Genomic DNA, 20,536 nt, shown 5'->3' on the forward strand with positions numbered 1-20,536 from the left:
ACAAAACCGGAAAAAAACCTGGAAGGGAGACAGATCTGGATCCCAATTCTACTTTCACGAGCTCTCGTCGAAACGATGGCAGCATCGTTTAGAGATAAATTTTAGCCTCGATTAATTTTACAAATAAATATCTAATGAATATCCCATCTATAGACGATTCGTTCAATAACTAATTAACAATAAGACATAACAATATTAAATATAATGTAAATGATGAATGTAACTCATAAACTGAATCCTATATTTAATTCGTAATACTAAATAAGATAACAAAAATATAATACACTAAAATAATAATAATGGCGTGCGTTTTTAAATATGGCACGAAAATTAAAAAAAAATAATATAAGGAGCAATAAAAGCTGGTAAAGATAAATAAATCTATGAAATCGGAAATACATTTTTCAAAATACACATAAGAATATTTGATATTTTCAAGAATTTAGATCTATTTGCGTTGAATACAATTTATAAAAATTGTTACAATAATTTATAAAATGGTTACAATAAATAAAAATTGTTGTAAAATATTTATCTATTGCAATACGAGTGTGCAAACATTTCATGATATCTAAATTTAATTAATAACACGAAAATTATAAAATAAATTCAAATACCTACAAACTTTAATATACATTTTTATATTAAGAATTAAGCTTTTATATAATTATTATTGCTTATGTTGATTTCAAAATTGAAGTTTACAAAATATCTTATCTCGTATATTATTTTATTTTAATTCTATTTTAAAATGAAACTGAAGCAGAACGAGTACGCAATAAAAGGCTGACTGGTTCCTGCTCGGGACTCTTATTGATCACGCCAGTGAAAAGAATGGTGCGGTTAAATTTATCATAAATCAGCCAAACGAATGAACGATTCTGTTTGGTGTAGCTTGTATCCTTACAATACGTTTTAAATAGTGTAAGTTCGTCTTTGGTCAGAAACATATTTATCGCTCTGGCGATGACGTTGTCTTCTGTCACCTTGATGTATGCACGATGCATGCAACTACCAAGCAGCAGATTTTCCTGAGTAAAATTATTTAGCTCGGCTACGTTGGGCTCCAATAATTGAAGAATGTTCAAATTGAACAACAGTTGACTGACCGGCAGTTCCTCCTGCACTTCGAATATATTTATTGGGTGTATAAAAGTCTCTCTTGACAACTGTTCCAACGACGTGTTGTCGTCCAGCATCGTATAAAAATCTGTCATTGTATCGTCGGACGACAATTTTTTAATCACTTCAATTAAGTTCTCATTAGTTTTCCAAGTATGAGAATTTAGCTGCTCAGCCGGAAATAACATATAAAGCGACTGCTTAACACCGAATGGTAACTCTGTCACGAACACTTTTAGTTTGGAAGATAGACCTAAAATAATTTTTTTTTGAAACTATATGCCACAAAAAAGTGAAAATAAATGAGCCAAAATAGATTGTTGGCTTATCAATATCTTGACTTTATCGTCAAAGATTTTTAAAAATGTAAAGATTATTGCATTCTTAAAATTAAATAATAATTATTATTATTTAAAAATAATAATAATAATAATTTAAATAATAAAAATAACAATTTAAATAATAAAAATAATAATTTAAAATTAAATAATAATAATTTAATATATAATATAATAGATTTAAAATAATTTTTTTTGAAACTATAATGCCACAAAAAAGTAAAAGTAAATGAGCCAAAATAGATTGTTGGCTTATCAATATCTTGACTTTATCATCAAAGATTTTTAAAAATGTAAAGATTATTGCATTCTTAAAATTAAATAATAATAATTATTATTTAATAATAATAATAATTTTAATAATAATAATAATAATTTAATATATAATATTTAATTTTGAGAATGCAAATATTGCATATGTAATAATAATTAATTACATAATTACAATTCGATCACATATAAAAAATTTAAGAATAAAATTTGTAGATATCAGAAACATGTGTGTGTTTAATCTTATAAGAAAAGAAATTAAAAATATTTTATTATATTAAAATTTTGATCTGACTAAAATTAATATTATAAAATTTAATGCTGGATTTCATAGACAAAGCTTTCAAATATATTGCCTGATCAGCCAATTAAAATTAATTGAATAAAATTTGATCAAATAAGATTTTGTTGTATACAGTTTCTGTAAAGATATAAATAAAATAATATTAAAATAAGTAATGTATTTCTTACTGATTTTAGGTGCTCTCAATGAATTATTTTCTAGCTCAAAAAGATTGTTAGCCTGTTGAATTTGGCCTTTGAAACAAAGTACGGACGACAAAATAAATTCCATATTTTCAGTAATGTTTTTAAAATTTATGCATGAAAGTAAACAATCTTGCATTTCATTTTTCAATACTGTGTTAATTTCTTGCTTAAAATTAGAAGTGGAAGGATCTAACTTTAAACACTTCTGTGGATTAAATAAAGTTGATGTGACATCTTTTAAATTTTTATTTTTGTGAATCCAACAAATCTTTTGGTCATAATATTTGTTGAATTTCTCCCTGTTCTGAAACAAAAAATATCCAAAATTAGCCGATTGCAAAATCTGTTTTAAATTCGTTTGTATAGATTATACCAGGCAAATAATAGCTTTTTTTCCAAAACTTTATTATATAAAAATGTCTTAATGACAAAATTGTAATTTTTAGCTTTTTAGATTTTTTCTTTCGCTTAAAAATATATTTCATCTTCAACTGTTAATAAATTATTTAATGTGATACAGTTTTCTAGTCTAGTTTCAATCGATTATATGTTATTTTATGCAAAACTGTCTACAGAACAAATTTAGCAATCTAGCAACCTATTTTTATCATTACTTATTAGCTTTTAAAGAAAGAATCGGAAACGTTTCATTATGTTAAAAAATAATTTTATCTTAATATTTATCCATCATTTAGTAAATAATCAACGATTTTATCACAATAAATCTTAAAATCGAAAAATTCTGAGATAATGATTTATGAAAATCTTGAAGATTTTAATGTGACGATAAATCATGTACAAATGTTTTTGACATATCTAATTACTTACATTTTTTCTTATCTCCTTTGAGTAGTATGATAACCAATTAGCTTTGGCAAAGTTATCAGGCAAATGTAAGATGGTTTTTAAACGTTTTTCTGTGTCACCATTGGATGCAAAGTAAACCATCATAAGTCCCTCATATATACTATACGGACTAAATACAAAATCTTGCAAGGGCATCATTTGCATAAGCTTTTCCAGACATTCAACGGCGAATCGATTACGGCTTAACTTTTGTTTATACGCTGATAAACATAAAAGACAAATAAGAAAATTCGACTAAAAAGTGTAATAAGCATAGATATTACAGGTAATAAATCACATTAATTATACTCATCTCATTGCAACCAAATTAAATTAATGCAAGGTGCAACTTGATCAGTGTGGAATTTATTCAACAATTAGTTTGCATGCCAATTATTCGCATTGATTTATTTTTGTCGCAATTCCTAATTTAATTTTAAACGTCAAATACAAAATACTCAAACATATTTTTATCAAATATTTATTTCTAACGAATAAAATTTTTTACTAAATAATATATATATATATATATATATGTTTGTTAAAATTAAGACAATTAAAATATAAAAAAAGGAAGTTCCTAACTTAACATAACAAAATTGATAACAATATAGAAATGACAGATTTTGGCTTGTTTTGTTTACTAATATGGCTACATAAAAACTTTGTTAAATTGTCTGTCTTTTCCAGAAAGCAAGATGAATAAAATTTGTGTGATCGATGGTCATATTATTTTTTATCGAAAAAATTAAATTATAATGTTTTATAATTTTTGTATTTAACAAAATCAGTTTAAAAATAATATCTACACTCACTTAAATAATATTTATTTATCACATACATTAGAAACCGAAATTATAGAATTTCTTGTATATAAATTTAATGGAAACGAGAAACACTTTTCTAAAATAGAATCAATACTAATATATATACGAAAAAATGCACGTGATTTTGAAATATTTTCAATTTAACATGAAAGAGTATGAATTTTAATTAATAAATTTATGTATAAAATATTAGTATAAAAAGCTTATTTCGGTGTGTATTTTTATATGTGTGTGCGTAAAAATAAATATTTTATTTAAATTTTATTTATTCGAAATTAAAATAAATCTACGCTAAAATTATGTAATTTTATCATATATTTTTCAACTCACGAATTAAAAATTCTTCCATTGTTGACATGGTTTATACAATCGCAAAGCTATCAAGGCTCGATTATAACTTGAACTATAAGGATTGCTCGAGTTTATTGTTGTTTCGACAAATTGTTTGGCTGTAATGGTTCATCTAGATAGGAAGAATCACAATAATGTGGCGGTTTCTGGTTAGCTAACAATGATTTTGCGCAAGAAACTTGCTATGTAAAACATTATTTCAATTTACACGAATATTATCCGTGAAATAATTTGAAATACTTTTTGAAGATACAAATAAAATAATTATTTATATGTATTAATATTTTAAAATTTAATAAGTATATATATAAATTTAATTTTTTTAATAAGTATATAAATTAATATAATTTAATTACATTGTAACCATTGTGGTATCTGTAGAATGCTAAACCCCAATGTTTTTAGAAACTAGAAAATAGATTTATTTAGACAAATTTAATTCACGCATCTACACATACGGTACCTTTTTTAGATTGAAAAATAATTTATAGTTATTAACAAATACGCATGCAAATAAAATATAAGCTCTTGTTATTTTTTCAAATATTTTAAAGAAAATATATGAAAAGAAAGTTTTACATGTGAAATAAAAGGTAAAATTTTTATTTTCATTTACATCAAATTTTGCAGCTAAAGAAAATTATTGTAACTGTAATATATTTAAAGTCCGTCATACAAATATATTAACGCTGTAACACTAAATAAAAGAAAAAATTATGCACACAAAAAATTTAAAAAACTACAAATAAAGAGTTGTATTTATGATTAATTATAATCATTCTTTTTCACTTTCAGATCGCGCATATAAAATATTGTATAGAGGTTGTAAAACACTTTACATAATATACATATGCAGTGTATATTAATTCACTTCTTTATCGAAAATTATTATCTATGGCAATATATGATAATATCAATATTTCTTAATAAAAATTATATTTTCAAATCTTGTCCTAAGTCAATTAAAAAAGCAAGAAATTAAAATTGCGGCGTTGGATGAAAAAAGGACACATAGGCTGATATTATATATTATATAATATTATATAATTATTTTAATATTTATTTGATAAATATATATAAAAAAGGAAAATCAATAATTAATTATTTTATTAAATAAAGTTACATTTAATGAACTTAATTATAATTTGTAACAAAAGGGGCAATTTTTGTTATGATTATAAAGAACGAAGAGATTGACTCATTCAATGAAACTATATGATTATAGAAATTTCTAATAGAATATATAATATATAGAACATAATATAATGCATGCAAATTGAAATTGATAAAAAGTTGAATCGCAACCATTAGATAACATCTAAATTTAATTAATACGAAAAAAGTATACTTGAATTCAAATATAAAATTTAATATAATTTTTGTATAAAAAGTATAAGCTTTTATATAATTATTATTTATCTATATTTTGAAATTGAAACTTATAAAATATCTCACATCATATAATCTTGAAAAACTCGTGTTATTTTTTTAACAATTTTTAAAAATTAAATTAAAGAAGTGTGCGAAGTAATGCTGTAATTCCAGCTCAAAATTTTTATTAATAATGCTAATCACATATTTAAGAGGAGAAGAGAGTATATTTTCTATTATATTTTTTATATCACTTACACAATTAATACTATTATCAATTTTGTTGACACTATTTAAATACATATGTATAATATGCGCATTTATACAATATTCAATTATGAAAGCAATTATGAAGTTTGTTTCTGCTCTAAATATATTTTCCAATTAAAAAATAAAATAATGGCATTTAAAAAGTATTATAAATAATTACGTAGATATATTTGAATATTTTTACATTAGGATTTCTGATTCCATTTCAAAATGCGCACATAAAATATTGTGTATATATTATAAAACACCCTACATATATACGCAGTACATATTAATTCACTTCTTTATCAAATAATTATTGTGTGGCAACAGACAATAATATCAGAGTTTTTTTTACTAAACACTATGTTTTACAATCTTGTTCTGAATCAATAAAAAAAGTAAGAAATATAGCAATAAAATTATAAATAAATTTATAAAGTATAAAAATAAAATTGTATTCCAATACAAAAATAAATTTACGAGCATCGCAGAAATTTTCAAAAAGATCTTTGCAGACTACGAACCTTTCTCTCATTCTCGAGTTTCGAAAATCTATAATTTTAATAACAAGCAAATATTAAATTTGAATGACGAAGAGAGTGATTTATTTCATTAATTAAGCTACGATTAATAGAAAACCCTAATAAAATAAATCGAGAATAACATATAATGAATTCTCGTAATAAAAAGTTGACTCGAGAAAGAGAAAAAATGTAAATCGCTTTCATAATTACGTCATTTTCCAATACACTTTTGCCATCGCAATTTCTCATGATGGACCAATTAATTTATATACGACCGTCCAACTTAGAACTTGTCGGATTTTTCACAAACACCTATAAAGAGAATTTCTTGAATTTCTTTTTCATAGATGAACCAGATGAACGGATAATCGCAATCCACATAGACTTTTCTGGGACTCGGTAAGAACGCTCGTTCTTTACAGATCACGTTAATTCCACCAGCTTTGGTGTTCTCTTCCGAAACTTTGACACAAGCACGGTGCACACCTTGGATTATGTGTTCCTTGCTCCTATTTCTCGAACTGCCGGATGATTTTTCGAAGGCCTTAAGCAGGTCATGGATTTTCAGACTTATTTCCAACTCGAAGACCGGGCATGTCAGGAGATCTGTATCATCTTCTTTCTTCGATATCGTCTTGAGCAGCTCCCGCAATTTCATGATATTCTCATAGTCCGAAAAATGATCGGTCAAACGGCGTAGGTCATCGTGTCTGATATTTTCTTTGATCTTCCATTGCTTTGAAATAAACGAAGCCGGTAACAATATATATAGCGATGTGTCACTTTTCTCGTGGGGAAACTCGCTCACATGCATTTTAAATTCGGGCGAGAAGGCTAAAAAAGGTATTTATAATATAAGGAACAGTAGAAGATATAGATGAATCAATGTAATCGGAAATACATTTGGTTATTGAGAATGAAATTTTTAAAAATTGCACAGAACAGTTCACATTTTCAAGAATATAAAATTATTCGCGTAAACACAGATTTTAATTTAGTATATAGAAAATAAAAAAGTTACAAAATTAGTGCATTTAAACATTCCAAACATTTAGCAATTACTTTCATTATTTAAAAATGTATCATTTATTCAAATTAAATCATTCATCTCAATGCATATAATATTTTAATTTTTTTTTTATCGATAAATGCACATTTTACATACATTCTACTGTGACAATTTCTTTACAATTGCTGCCCATAAAATAATTTTTTCTGTTGTCTTTTAGGCTTTTCAAGTACAAAGATATATTTATATTTTATTTTAAATAGACAAAAATTCAACATTTTCTTAATACTTGAAAAGACCTTATTAAGACCTTTTTATTTATTTTCGCGTTATTTTATAAAATGATTAAAGCCGCGTGCTTATTACCAAATAAAATATATTTACAAAATATAATTTGTTTATAATAAATTAAAAAAAATAAATATTAAAAATATTATGGTAAATAAAAGAGTTAAAATAAAAAGTTTGGCATGCTTACAGCTTCTGCACTTTCGTTCTAAAAAAATCCTTTTTGCTGATTTGCCAGATGAACTGGCTATTGGCATTGCTTCGAACTTTCTTTCATCTAAACGGAAAGTATTTGTCAATATAAGTTCTATCTTCGTGGTATTTTCGTTCAGTTCCACGGGATTAGAAATGATCCCTGATATATATTCCTTCATAATTGCATTAATTTCCCTTATTTGCACTTGCGGAGACTCGGTAAAATGTATTTGTTCAAACTTGTCGAAACAATGATTAATCTTAAGATGTGAATATTTTGAATTATTTTCAATCCAACATAGAGAGTCAGCAATATAATAAGCGTCAGACGCGTTTTCACATTTATCTAACTAAGAATGTCAAGAAAAAGATATAAGTTAGAATTTTTTTTTTTTTTTTAAATAATAAATATTTGTCTTCTCAAAATTGTTTTATTAAAGCTTTAATGAAACAATTTAATTTAATAAAACCTAGGTTTTATTCTTATATGCATATCTTATGTGTGTACGTATTATACTCTATAATAGTTAATTACTTCATTTAAATTGATCTAAATAAACAAATAGTCATATGTATCGAAATGTTTCAATAAATGTCTCTGAATTTTATTAAAAAGCAACTCTTTATTTGAATTAATCGATGGCAGATTTAACATTTTAAAGAATTTCAAGAACTTTTATTTCTCTTAAAATTATATCTGTATTTCATGTCATCGCTATCATTGTTGAATAAATCACTTTTTTAGAGTTGCAAATTTTGCGTTTGATAAAATTGTTTTTACGTATAATTGAAAATAGTCTAGGATGTAAATTTTTAATCTTTTTTTATTATTGTATGCATTATTATTATTATTATTATTTTTTTTTTTTACAAAAAATACATAAGGATTATTTACCTCCTTTTTTCTTTTATTGTGCATATATTTTTTTAACGTATCACCCGATAAATTTTTTAGTTTAAGGAGTTCTTTTAGGTTATTAATGTTACAATCGAGCATTGCACAGAGTCCGTCATACAGGCTATTTGGACATAAGACAATATTTTTCTCGATCTTTATAACTTTACGCAGACATTGTATCGCAAACTCGAAGCGCCTTTCCTTTATTTTATCATCTATGAAACACACTTAAAAAAAATTCAATTAATTAGAAGAAAAAATATTACAATGAGAAAATAATTTCATTATAATGCAACTATTAACTAAACTTATATCATGAATTATAACAATTTGCAATATATGTAAATGAAAAATACATTAAATGCAAAAACAATATATTGAAATAAATCTTTCAATTATCTTGCATACGTAGAGATAAAATTACACTTACATTTAATTTCACACTGGTAATGCAATAAAATCAACATGAAATAACAATAAAAAGAAAAAGGTAAAAAAGAATCGCAGATTTATTCTTACGTTTAAATTCGAAGTAGATTGATTATTATTGATGAAACTTGAAAGTAATATTTAATTTTTAACAACAAAAAAATTGTATTCTGTAACATAATTTTATTTATCTCATTTTTTCTCAACTCAAATATACTTTTTACTGTGGATGCTGACGAAGTTATATCTCAAACTTATTTTGTGTATATTTAAAACTATAGATACATTTTTTTTAATATATGCTTAATACAGATTTTACACGAAGTGATGTTCACTGAATTTTATCCGAATGTAAATTTACTTGAAAACAATATTTGACATATTAACACAAATATATATTAGCATCTTAACGTATATTTTAGATAATTATCAATTTAAAAAATAGACTGCTATTAAACATAATTGTATACAAAAATGTTAAACTTACTTCTTTTTTCTTCTTTATCGTCCTTAGCGCATTCTATTTGCTCCAAATTCTCGCTCATATTGTTTAAAAATAAATGTTATAACAAAATTGTGTAAAAAGTTATAACAGATAAACGCGAAACACAATTCTTTTATTTATTAGATTCTCACAATATTATTTTGCAACTCTTCTTCTCACGTATTATTAGTTATTTTGAGTGTGAGTTTCTTCGCGAAAAATTGTATTTAGTGCCAAATAATTTCGTCCGCTCGATACCTTGGTCTGTGATTGTACTGAAGAACTTGCAAATCTGAAGCCGTTCTCTGGCTTTACATTTTGTCCTCAACGAAGGAAAACATTACTGTCAGAATCAATACATGTAGAAATAAACACGCACGAATACACACACACAAAGCATCACATATATAAGAAACATACTATTTGATTTTTAGTGTCAAAAAATTCACAAATTATTTATGAAATTAAATTATAAAAATTATAAATATTTTTTATTTTATACATATTAAAAATATATTATTATATATTAATATATATTTATATATAAATTATATTGTTAATTATATTACTATAAATTATATTACTACTACATTATAAATATAAATTATTAAATAGACAAAAGATTTCAAATTCGAGTTTGATGGATTATAATTGATAAAATTTAAAAGAAATATTTAACTTGTAACAAAATGAACAAATTTTATTCCGCAATACTTTCCTTCACGCGTATCCCTACACATTATTATATTTTAAAATTAAATTTCCTTTTTATATATTTATAAAGCTGCAAACAATTCGATAATATAATTTTTGTATTTTATTAAAATAAGATGCTGCAATCTTAATTTATCTTCTATACGTATTTTAAATATTTAAAATTGGAAAGAAAATATTTTAATATTATATTTGATTTACCTTTTGTTGAATCCCATTGAATTACTCGCCAAAAGTGTACCGCTTTTGATAGATCTTATTATTTCGAAAGACCACTTAAAATTGACGATATTTGCCGCATTTGCGGTATGATAACATACGAAAATGAAACACAAGTTATCATGTAAAAATCTACATGGTTATAAAAGCAAGAGTCTTATTTGGTCATTTATCAGATCGGATGTTTTATATCTTTCTATTTTTTACCGGATTTGTTTTTTAAAATATATTTTCTTAAAAAAAATTTAACTGCACTAAATAAAACTGAAAGAGATCTATTTCTGGTACACGATTTAATAAGGAAAAATAAAAGGAATTTTTTATTTATTACAAATAAACAACATTTGAGTCATAATTTGATCAAAAAGATACATATTGTAATTATTTTAAAAAAAACTGAATTTTCACTGGTCTATCGAAATTAATAAGTTATAATCAAATAAAATGTTAATGCTTTCTAATGTATGTTATGTTTTATGTCCTTATTTATATATGGGAAAAATAAAAAAATGTTAAACAGTAAAATTCAAATTATACAATAATTTAATCCTCTCTGATAGCACTCTAAATACTTTTTTACAACTGTAGAGAATACGAGTTTTCATTTGTTTAGTTTAGTTCTTAAAGTTTGCAAAACAAATACAGACGCACAACGCACATAAAATTTTTATTAGTTTTTGAAATTTACAAAATTAAGACAAGTTTACAATAAATTAAAATGACGATACGATTACTTCGTTAGCCTCCTAAACTTTGAACAAAAGTTGTTTTAGTTGTATTTAGCGCACAAAATAAAATACATGTCAATTAAATCACCAAGAGGTTAAATCGCATAAGTGGTAAAAAGCGCTTCAACAATTTCCTATCATTTTGCAATGCGTAACTACGTAGATCTGTTAAATAAAATCGTTTCAAATTGTATATTCTATTCGTGTATCCTCCGAATGAAATTTGTATCCGATATCTAATATGTACTCGCAAACTTATTAAAAGCGCCAATAAAGAGAATTTCTCGACGCTCTTTGTCATAAATCAGCCAAACGAAGGGATGATTACAATTTTCGTTTTCTATTTCGGTGCTCGGAGAAGATCCCGGTCCGTGGTGAATCAAGGTTGCCGCACTCGCCGAGATGTCCTTCTGCGTGACCTTGACTTGAGAACGGTGCATGACATTGCCGATGCGCACACTGAGTTGATCTCCCTCAACGGTGGAAGGATCCAAATCGATCGCGTCCGACTCCAACAATTGTTTAGCGCCTAATGCTAGCAGCAACTCACGGATTGTCAGATTTTTCTCCACTTCGAAGGACGGCAACAATGTGAAAGGTGTTTCGACCTCTTCTGATAACGGTTCACTTCTATCTAGCACTTTGTGCAATTCGCTGAATTCCTTGGTTAAGAATTTCTTGATCAAAACGCAAATGTTAGTTCTGGAATCCTTATACTTGCTGATCCTACATTTGCCTGAGATTAATGAAGCAGGTCTGAACACGAACAGTGATATCTCACGGCTCTGATAATAGTGTTCGTTCACGTGTATTCCCAAATTCTTATGGAAGTCTAAAATAAAGCATTATAAATATTAGTAAACTACAGAAATTAAATCCATCATATTTTATATGAATGAAAAATTTTTAACACGTAAACACATTTTAAGGAAATATTGAACAATTAAAAATAAACTAAATGTCAAAGTGGCGAAAATCAAAATTATCTTTTTCACATTTAAAAAAAAAAAAAAAATACAATTGCAATTTTATTTAATCTAAAGACAGTTAAAATCTTGAAGATGAGTTTAACTGGTTTTAGAATAAATAAAATGGCAATTGTTTTTTTTTTATATATAAAAAAATTCATTTTTCATTGTTCAATATTTCTCTTGAAGAGTTTAACTATCTTCAGAATAAATAATATTGCAATTGTATCTTTTTTTTGAAAATAAGATAATGATATAATTTTGGTTTTCGCCACTTTGATAATTATTTTATTTTTAATTGCTCAATATTTCATCAAAATGTGTTTGCGTGCATATATATATATATATATATATATATATATATATATACACACATATTTTCCTTTTAATACAAGAGGACCAACTGATAAAAAATTTTTTCATTGCATTTTTTCAAATCCATGTTTCATATAAATGAAAAGTCTTTGACACGCAAACTTATTTGAATCGAACATTAAACTATTAAAAATAAAATAATGTCAAAGCGATGAAAACCAAAATTTTTTTTTAATAATTTCAAAAAACATTTAATCTTAATTCTATTTTTACTAAAGAGAATTTAACTCTTCAATACATACATATATATATATATATATATAGATATACACTTTTTCCTTTTAATGCAAATCAACACCAATTGATAAAATTTATGTTTTGTTTCAAAGTAATTGAAAAAATTCTGTCATAATTTATATTATTTAAGTTAAGAGACATGAAAATATGATATGCTCACAGCTAATTCTTCGTGCGTCAATGCGACTTGCTACAGTTCGTGTATCAGCTTCAGCAGCCGGTAAATATCGAAATTTTTGAAATCTGCCACGGATGACTGTCATCAATGTAAATTCGGTATCTGGTCTAATTACGGCTAAGCTCGAGGGATCACTCATGTAATTATGTACCGCATTCTTTAATACTTTATCATTAATGTGATTTGTTTCCCATTCATGATACGTGGACAAATCAAATTTTATGACTGATGTGTATATAAAATGATATAATGCATAATATAAATCTAAATCAAATTGAATAAGACATCTAACATCGTAACTGTAATGTTCGGGATAATCCTGAGATGCATTCTGGAATAGAAAATGTTAAATTAATATTTATAAGATATTTATTTCTTCCTTGAAAATAGATATATTATATTTATAAACTGCTATCTTTCAAATTTTTATTGTTGCAAACATTATATTTATATGTAGCTATATTCGTTAGCTTACTTTATTTCAATTAATCAAAGTGAAATAATATGTGAGAATAATAAAGATACTTTAATGTAAAAAAATTTTAGAATTAAACAAAAAATCTACCATTAAAAAACTGCTCATTAACAAATTTAAGATGCGACAAAGAGTTGAATTATAATTAAAAAAATATATTTCTCTTTAATTAACACAATTAACTATTTATTGGTCTTTCAAATTGGCGGTTCTTTTTACGAATTTATTTTTATATGTTATTTTATATACAAACTGCAAATGTTGACACTTTTCTATTATATTATAAAATACTGCATCTAATTCAAAAATGGGTCAAAAATATTTACCTTCGAATATTTGATATGATCACCGTAATTCATCAAATCTTGTTTGCTGATCTCCGTTAGGAGAAGAATATTTTTTAGGCGCTTCTCAATATCACCTTTAACCATTAAATATATTATTAAAAGTCCTTTATATATGCAAGGCGGACTAAAGACAATATTTTCCTTTGGATTGATCTTCATTATAACATCCAGACATTTAAACGCAAACTGGAAACGCATCTCCTTCAATATATTTTCTAGCGTATAGAACAGATAAATAAATTAAAAAATAGAATTAAAAGAAGGAAATATTAAAAACAGTTAGTAATTGAATTGTAATAAATTAAAGTTAAAATTTATAAACACATTTTGTAAACTCCCTCAATTAATACAATTAAATATATGTCGAAATCAGAAGCATAATGTATCGAAATTTATTCGACAGATGCTTTTTAAACACATACAAATAAATATCACAATTCATATTTAATATTAAAATCAAAATGATAGAATCAATAATAGACATTGAGACATTGAAAACAATATAAAAACGGATAATAACTAATATATTGTTATCATTGTTTAATAATATGACTTCTTTAAAACATCATTTTTACCATGACTATGTTTAAACATGGTTCAGTATACATATCGAATTTAAAAGACGATATTTCCTTTTAATTTAAAATTTTTTAATATATAATATATAAAAAATTTAAAATCAATGGAATATTGTAATAAGACTAGAAAGTAATATTTAATGTCAAACAAAATAAATGTTACATTTTGTAATGTTTATATATCTTACGTTATAACGTTCTCTTAAATATATTTTCTACCGTGAAAACAGACGAAGTCATACGCCAAAATTAATCTTACATATATATATATATCTAAGTTATAGTTGATGCAGATTTAGAAAAGATTATGTTAATTAAATCTTTTTTAATTACCTGTCAAGAAATAGACATTAAATTATATAAAAATATAAATTCTTTAGGCAAATGCAACAAATGCTACAATTTATGTATATGCATAATAATAAGTGAAAAAAAAGATATATTCATAACAAGATATATTTTAGATTATTGTTTCGATAAATTAACCCTATAATTATATAATTATACAATAATTTATGAACTTACGAATTCTTGTTGCTTCTTCCGGAATCATCTTTTTCTTCATTCTGTTTTAGTTACAAAAAAGCAAAGGAAGAGAGAAAAGTGTACGAAGTCCGCAAATGTTTAGTTTAACAAATTTTAATGGAAATATTATTTTGCAATTGCAGTCTCACAGCTTTGTTATGGAATCTAACTTGTATGATAATTATAATTAAACCAAATGTAAAATTAATTTGTCCTTTTGGTATATCTTGTTGCCCGATATACTTTTATATATAATTTTTAATCTGAAACTGTCTCTCACTCCATTCTTCATAGACTGAAGGTAACTGTTCGAGCAGTATCATAATATATACACGAACACACTCACACAGAGATAACAATATACCAAACATATTTTACTAACGTCAAAAATTCGAAATTTAGTTATATCAATTTTTATGATTATAAATATTTATAGTTAATAATTATTTACAATTAAAATTTTTTAATTTTTTACATTTATGTAATTATACTCACCCACACACATATACGTACGTAGTGTACGTAAAATTTTAAAAAGTCAAACATTCATCGATTCTGTTCATGTTGGACAATAAAAAGTTAATAAAATATTTTTGCAGAAGAAAAAATAATTATAATTTATATTAAACTGTAGCAACATTATAACAGATTTAATATAAAGTCAAGAACATCGCATTGTTACATATATTTGATGAATCTCTCTTTTCTCTTTTAAATTTTGATACTACAATTAACATTCTTACAATTTTATAAGCAATATATAAATATATGCACATTAATATATATCGTTAAATTTTGAATATGTACAATTTCTTCGTTTCTAAATGATATCCTACCATAGAATAAAAATAAAATAATTTAAGGAATTATATCTATCTATGAGGTCGAAAAAAATATGTCTTTTTAGGGATTTTTATTTTAAACTGAAAAATTTTTTTAAAATATATGATTAATCATTTAAATGTATACATTTTGAAGATTCTATAATATTTTTTATTACAAAATAAGAAAAAATATCAGCGATTTTTACGAAAGCACTTTGTAAATTTTTTGCGATGACCACTGTAGCTTTGAGCTTGTTCATCTAAAATGAAAAATTGGAGCAAATTTGGTTAGTATATTAGTTTATCTAGTGCCCGATTGTTCATTATCGCGAAAAATTAATTTGGGACAAAATGGCGGTTGTTTAAAGTTAAAGTATCGATTTTTGACCCAAAAAATCGTTCATTTTTATCTGTAAAAAAACTACGCAACGAAAAAAAAGCCAGGATCGGGCACTAGATAAACTAATATACTAACTAAATTCGCTCGAATTGTTTATTTCAGATAAACGAGCTGCAGTGGTCACTGCAAAAAAACCAACAAAAAAATGCTCTCGAGGAGATCGCTGATATCTTTTTTGTTCTTTATATTTTGTAATAAAAAAAATACTATAAAATCTTCACAATGTATACATTCGAATAATTAATCATTTATTTAAAAAAATCTTTCAGTTTGAAAAGAAAAATTCCTAAAAATACATGTTCTTTTCGACCTCACAAGTAGGTATAACCACTTAATAAATGTTATGACGAAAATGTTATACAAAAATGCATACATGCACAAGTGCATAAATGTATACGTATGAATACATATGAATTTATAAGTATGTGTCTGCAGGTATATATATAAGTATATATTTTCACTGGTTTTTATCGAAATTTATAAGTTATAGATATAATCAAATAATAACGTCAATGCTTTCTAATGTAAGATGTGTTCTATGTTCTTGTATAGGAAATGTAAAAACGTCAATATATAGGAAAAGTAAAGAAATATAAAACAACAAAATCCAAATTATAAAATTATTTAATCTGATAGTACGCTATATATATATATTTTTTTTTTACAACTGTAGAGAATACAATCTTTCATTTGCTTTTAGTTTTTGAAATTTGCAAAATTAATACGGGCGCATAGCGCTTTATTAAATTTTTTAAATTTTCGAAATTTATAAAATTAAGACACGTCTACAATAAATTAAAATGACGAAACAAATATTTAATCAGTCCTTAAATTTTGAACAGAAGTTTTTTACAGTTGTATATTGCGCAGAAAATACAATACATGTCAATTAAATTACCAAAAGATTAAATCGCATAAGTGGTAAAGAAAGCTTCGACAATTACCTATCATTTTGCAATACTTAACTACAGATCTGTTATATAAAATCATATCAAATTGTATATCCTATTCGCGTATCCTCTGAATAAAATTTGTATCCGATCTCTAATGTGTACTCGCGAACTTATTAAAAGCGCCAATAAAGAGAATTTCTCGACGTTCTTTGTCGTAAATCAGCCAAACGAAGGGATGATTACAATTTTCGTTTTCTATTTCGATGCTCGGAGAGGATTCTGGTCCGGTGTGGATCAAGGTTGTCGCACTCACCAAGATGTCCTTCTGCGTGACCTTGACTTGAGAACGGTGCATGACATTGCCGATGCGCACACTAAGTTGATCTCCCTCAACGGTGGAAGGATCCAAATCGATCGCGTCCGGTTCCAACAATGGTTTAGCGTCTAATGCTAGCAGCAGCTCACGGATTGTCAGATTTTTCTCCACTTCGAAGGACGGCAACAATGTGAAAGGTGTTCTGACCTCTTCTGATAATGGTTTACTTCTATCTAGCACTTTGTGCAATTCGCTGAATCCCTCGCTGGTTAACAATTGCTCGATCAAAACGCAAATGTTAGTTCTGGAATCCTTATACTTGCTGATCCTACATTTGCCAGAGATTAATGAAGCAAGTCTGAACACGAATAATGATATCTGACGGCTCTGATAATAGTGTTCGTTCACGTGTATTCCCAAATTCTTATGGAAGTCTAAAATAAAGCATTATAAATATTAGTAAACTTTACAGAAAGCAATTAAGACGAGAAATACACTTGTCCTCTCCGTATAAATCATTATGCATTTTTTCGAATCCATAATGTTTTATATAAATGAAAAGTCTTATTTGAATTGAACATTAAACTATTAAAAATAAAATAATTGTCAAAGCAATATATATACACTTTTTCCTTTTAATGCAAATCAATACCAATTGATAAAATTTATGTTTTGTTTCAAAGTAATTGAAAAAAATTCTGTCATAATTTATATTATTTAAGTTAAGAGACATGAAAATATGATATACTCACAGCTAATTCTTCGTACGTCAATGCGACTTGCTGCAGTTCGTGTATCAGCTTCAGCAGCCGGTAAATATCGAAATTTTTGAAACCTGCCACGGATGACTGTCATCAATGTAAATTCGGTATCTGGTCTAATTACGGCTAAGCTCGAGGGATCACTCATGTAATCATGTACCGCATTCTTTAATACTTTATCATTAATGTAATTTGTTAAATGCTCAGAATTTCTGAACGAATCTAATTTTGTGGCTGATGTGTACATAATATGATATAATGCATCTTGTAAACATATATTAGGTGTAATAAAACAGCAAGCATCGTAACTGTAATGCTCGGGATAATCATGAGATGCATTCTGGAATAGAAAATGTCAAATTAATATTTATAAAATATTCATTTTTTCCTAAACAATATATCTATTATTTTTAAACTGCTTCTTTGGAATTTTTATTGTTGCACATATTATATGTATATGTAGCATTCGCCTTATTACTTTATTTGAATTAATCAAAGTGAAATAATGTGAAAATAATAGAGATACTTTAATGTAAAAAATTTTAGAAAATTAAACAAAAAATCTACCATTAAAATTTTGCAAAAAATTATATTTCTCTTTAATTAACACATTCAACCATTTATTCTGATTGGTCTTTCAAATTGGCGGATTCTTTTACACATTTATTTTTATACGTTATTTTATATACAAACTGCAAATTTTGATACTTTTCTATTATATTATAAAATACTGCATCTAATTCAAAAATGGGTCAGAAATATTTACCTTTGAATATTTGATATGATCGCCGTAATTCATCAAATCTTTTTTGCTGATCTCCGTTAATAGAAGAATATTTTTTAAGCGCTTCTCAATTTTACCTTTAAGCATTATATATATTATTAAAAGTCCTTCATATATGCAAGGGGGACTAAAGACAATATTTTCCTTCGGATTAATCTTCATTATATCACCCAGACATTTAAACGCAAACTGGAAACGCAGCTCTTTCACTATATTATCTGGCGTTTAAAATATATAAATAAATTGAGAATTTAAGTCAGAAGTAAGGAATATTAAGAATAGTTAGTAATTGAATTATAATAAATTAAAGTTAAAATTTATCAAAACATCTTATAAACTCGCTCAATTAAAAATATATAATTAATGTACAATTATGTATTCTATATATATTTACAACAGTGAAAGCATACCAAATCATATTTTTAAAAAATATTCTATATATATTTACAACAGTGAAAGCATACCAAATCATATTTTTAAAAAAATCTGACAAATATATATATATATATATATATATATATATATAAAACAATATACGATTAAGTTAATTATAGTTGATGCAGATTTAGAAAAAAATTACGTTAACTAACGTTAATTAATCTATTTTCAACACTTGCTATGCATTAGCCTTAATTACATTATATAGTAATATAAATTCTTTAGACTAGCGCTACAATATATATGCATAATAATAAGTAAAAAAAAAAGATATATTTACAACAAGACATAATTTAGATTTTTTTGTCGTTTCGAATTATAAATTAACTCTATAATTATATAATTATTATACAATAATTTATGAACTTACGAATTCGTGTTGCTTCTTCCGGACTCATCTTGTTTTTCATCCTGTTTCAGTTACAAACTAACAAAAATGTAGAGGAAAAAATGTGTCGTACCAAGTTAACAAATGTTTAATTTGACATCTTTGGTCTTACTGTCTTGCTTGCGTATTAATAATAATTAGAGCTGCTATGTAATGTAACTTTAATGAGAATTAAGACGAATATGAAATTATTTTCTTCTTTTGGAATATATATTTTGCCGGATATTCTTTAATATAATTTTATATCTAAAACTGTCTCTCGCTCGATTCTTCGTAGACTGAAGGTAAATGTTCGAACAGAATCCTAATATATATAGCAACACAATCACACCCGTACACAGATAACAATATACCAAAACATATCATTTTACTAACATCAAGAATACAAAATTTAGTTATAATTATATCAATTTTTATTATTATTAATATTTATGATTAATAATTATTTATAATTAAATTTTTTTTACAATTATACACACCAATTATACATTACACATGTAATAATATTATAAAAACATAAATTAATAAGCAAACGCACAAATACATACACACACATATATGCATATAGGGTACGTGAAATATAAAATAGTTAAACATTTATCGATGTTGTTAATATTGGACAATAAAAAAATGAAATAAATAAAATATTTTCTAAAAAAATTGAATTATAATGCATATTGAGCTGTGGCAACATT

At 25.4% G+C, this 20,536-nt stretch overlaps 4 protein-coding genes across 5 annotated transcripts; all 4 read right to left on the minus strand.

The window, feature by feature from the left end:
* Positions 1–557: 557 nt before the first annotated feature.
* On the minus strand, positions 558–4,453 carry LOC114940047 (serine protease inhibitor 88Ea-like). The gene is made up of 4 exons (XM_029314525.2): positions 4,223–4,453; positions 3,048–3,286; positions 2,202–2,523; positions 558–1,375 (listed from the first exon to the last, which is right to left on the minus strand). The coding sequence occupies exons 1-4, from the start codon at positions 4,248–4,250 to the stop codon at positions 747–749; spliced, it is 1,218 nt and encodes a 405-aa protein (XP_029170358.1). The 5' UTR covers positions 4,251–4,453; the 3' UTR covers positions 558–746.
* A 1,329-nt stretch (positions 4,454–5,782) lies between these two features.
* LOC114940048 (leukocyte elastase inhibitor-like) lies at positions 5,783–9,988 on the minus strand. Its single transcript, XM_029314526.2, has 4 exons — positions 9,697–9,988; positions 8,778–9,007; positions 7,878–8,232; positions 5,783–7,224 (listed from the first exon to the last, which is right to left on the minus strand). Exons 1-4 carry the CDS (start codon positions 9,752–9,754, stop codon positions 6,674–6,676), a joined length of 1,194 nt encoding a protein of 397 aa, XP_029170359.1. The 5' UTR covers positions 9,755–9,988; the 3' UTR covers positions 5,783–6,673.
* A 1,163-nt stretch (positions 9,989–11,151) lies between these two features.
* LOC114940046 (serine protease inhibitor 88Ea-like) lies at positions 11,152–15,322 on the minus strand. Of its 2 annotated transcripts, XM_029314523.2 has the most exons (5): positions 15,038–15,081; positions 14,701–14,845; positions 13,914–14,149; positions 13,095–13,443; positions 11,152–12,186 (listed from the first exon to the last, which is right to left on the minus strand). In XM_029314523.2, the coding sequence occupies exons 3-5, from the start codon at positions 14,130–14,132 to the stop codon at positions 11,591–11,593; spliced, it is 1,164 nt and encodes a 387-aa protein (XP_029170356.1). In that variant the 5' UTR covers positions 14,133–14,149; positions 14,701–14,845; positions 15,038–15,081; the 3' UTR covers positions 11,152–11,590. The 2 variants fall into 2 exon arrangements, with proteins under 2 accessions (XP_029170356.1, XP_029170355.1); XM_029314522.2 differs by lacking the exon at positions 14,701–14,845 and having other exon boundaries at positions 15,038–15,322.
* Positions 15,323–16,902: 1,580 nt separating this feature from the next.
* LOC114940045 (serine protease inhibitor 88Ea-like) lies at positions 16,903–20,119 on the minus strand. Its single transcript, XM_029314521.2, has 4 exons — positions 19,824–20,119; positions 18,998–19,233; positions 18,223–18,571; positions 16,903–17,904 (listed from the first exon to the last, which is right to left on the minus strand). Exons 1-4 carry the CDS (start codon positions 19,861–19,863, stop codon positions 17,306–17,308), a joined length of 1,224 nt encoding a protein of 407 aa, XP_029170354.2. The 5' UTR covers positions 19,864–20,119; the 3' UTR covers positions 16,903–17,305.
* Positions 20,120–20,536: the final 417 nt, after the last annotated feature.

The sequence above is a fragment of the Nylanderia fulva genome, unplaced genomic scaffold (assembly GCF_048542155.1).
Source record: "Nylanderia fulva isolate GAGA-0341 unplaced genomic scaffold, ASM4854215v1 Scaffold96, whole genome shotgun sequence".
NCBI classification, from domain to species: Eukaryota; Metazoa; Arthropoda; class Insecta; order Hymenoptera; family Formicidae; genus Nylanderia; species Nylanderia fulva.

Coding starts and splice junctions, on each gene's coding strand:
- LOC114940047 (XM_029314525.2), bottom strand. CDS start 4,250: ATGTCAACAATGGAAGAATTTTTAATTC. Junction 3,287..4,222: donor AATGGAAGAATTTTTAATTC/GTGAGTTGAAAA, acceptor TATGTTTATCAG/CGTATAAACAAAAGTTAAGC. Junction 1,376..2,201: donor ATTGAGAGCACCTAAAATCA/GTAAGAAATACA, acceptor AAATTATTTTAG/GTCTATCTTCCAAACTAAAA.
- LOC114940048 (XM_029314526.2), bottom strand. CDS start 9,754: ATGAGCGAGAATTTGGAGCAAATAGAATGCGCTAAGGACGATAAAGAA. Junction 9,008..9,696: donor CGATAAAGAAGAAAAAAGAA/GTAAGTTTAACA, acceptor ATTTTTTTTAAG/TGTGTTTCATAGATGATAAA. Junction 8,233..8,777: donor ACAATAAAAGAAAAAAGGAG/GTAAATAATCCT, acceptor TGACATTCTTAG/TTAGATAAATGTGAAAACGC.
- LOC114940046 (XM_029314522.2), bottom strand. CDS start 15,077: ATGAAGAAAAAGATGATTCCGGAAGAAGCAACAAGAATTC. Junction 14,150..15,037: donor GGAAGAAGCAACAAGAATTC/GTAAGTTCATAA, acceptor TCTATACGCTAG/AAAATATATTGAAGGAGATG. Junction 12,187..13,094: donor TGACGCACGAAGAATTAGCT/GTGAGCATATCA, acceptor GCTTTATTTTAG/ACTTCCATAAGAATTTGGGA.
- LOC114940045 (XM_029314521.2), bottom strand. CDS start 19,863: ATGAAAAACAAGATGAGTCCGGAAGAAGCAACACGAATTC. Junction 19,234..19,823: donor GGAAGAAGCAACACGAATTC/GTAAGTTCATAA, acceptor TTTAAACGCCAG/ATAATATAGTGAAAGAGCTG. Junction 17,905..18,222: donor TGACGTACGAAGAATTAGCT/GTGAGTATATCA, acceptor GCTTTATTTTAG/ACTTCCATAAGAATTTGGGA.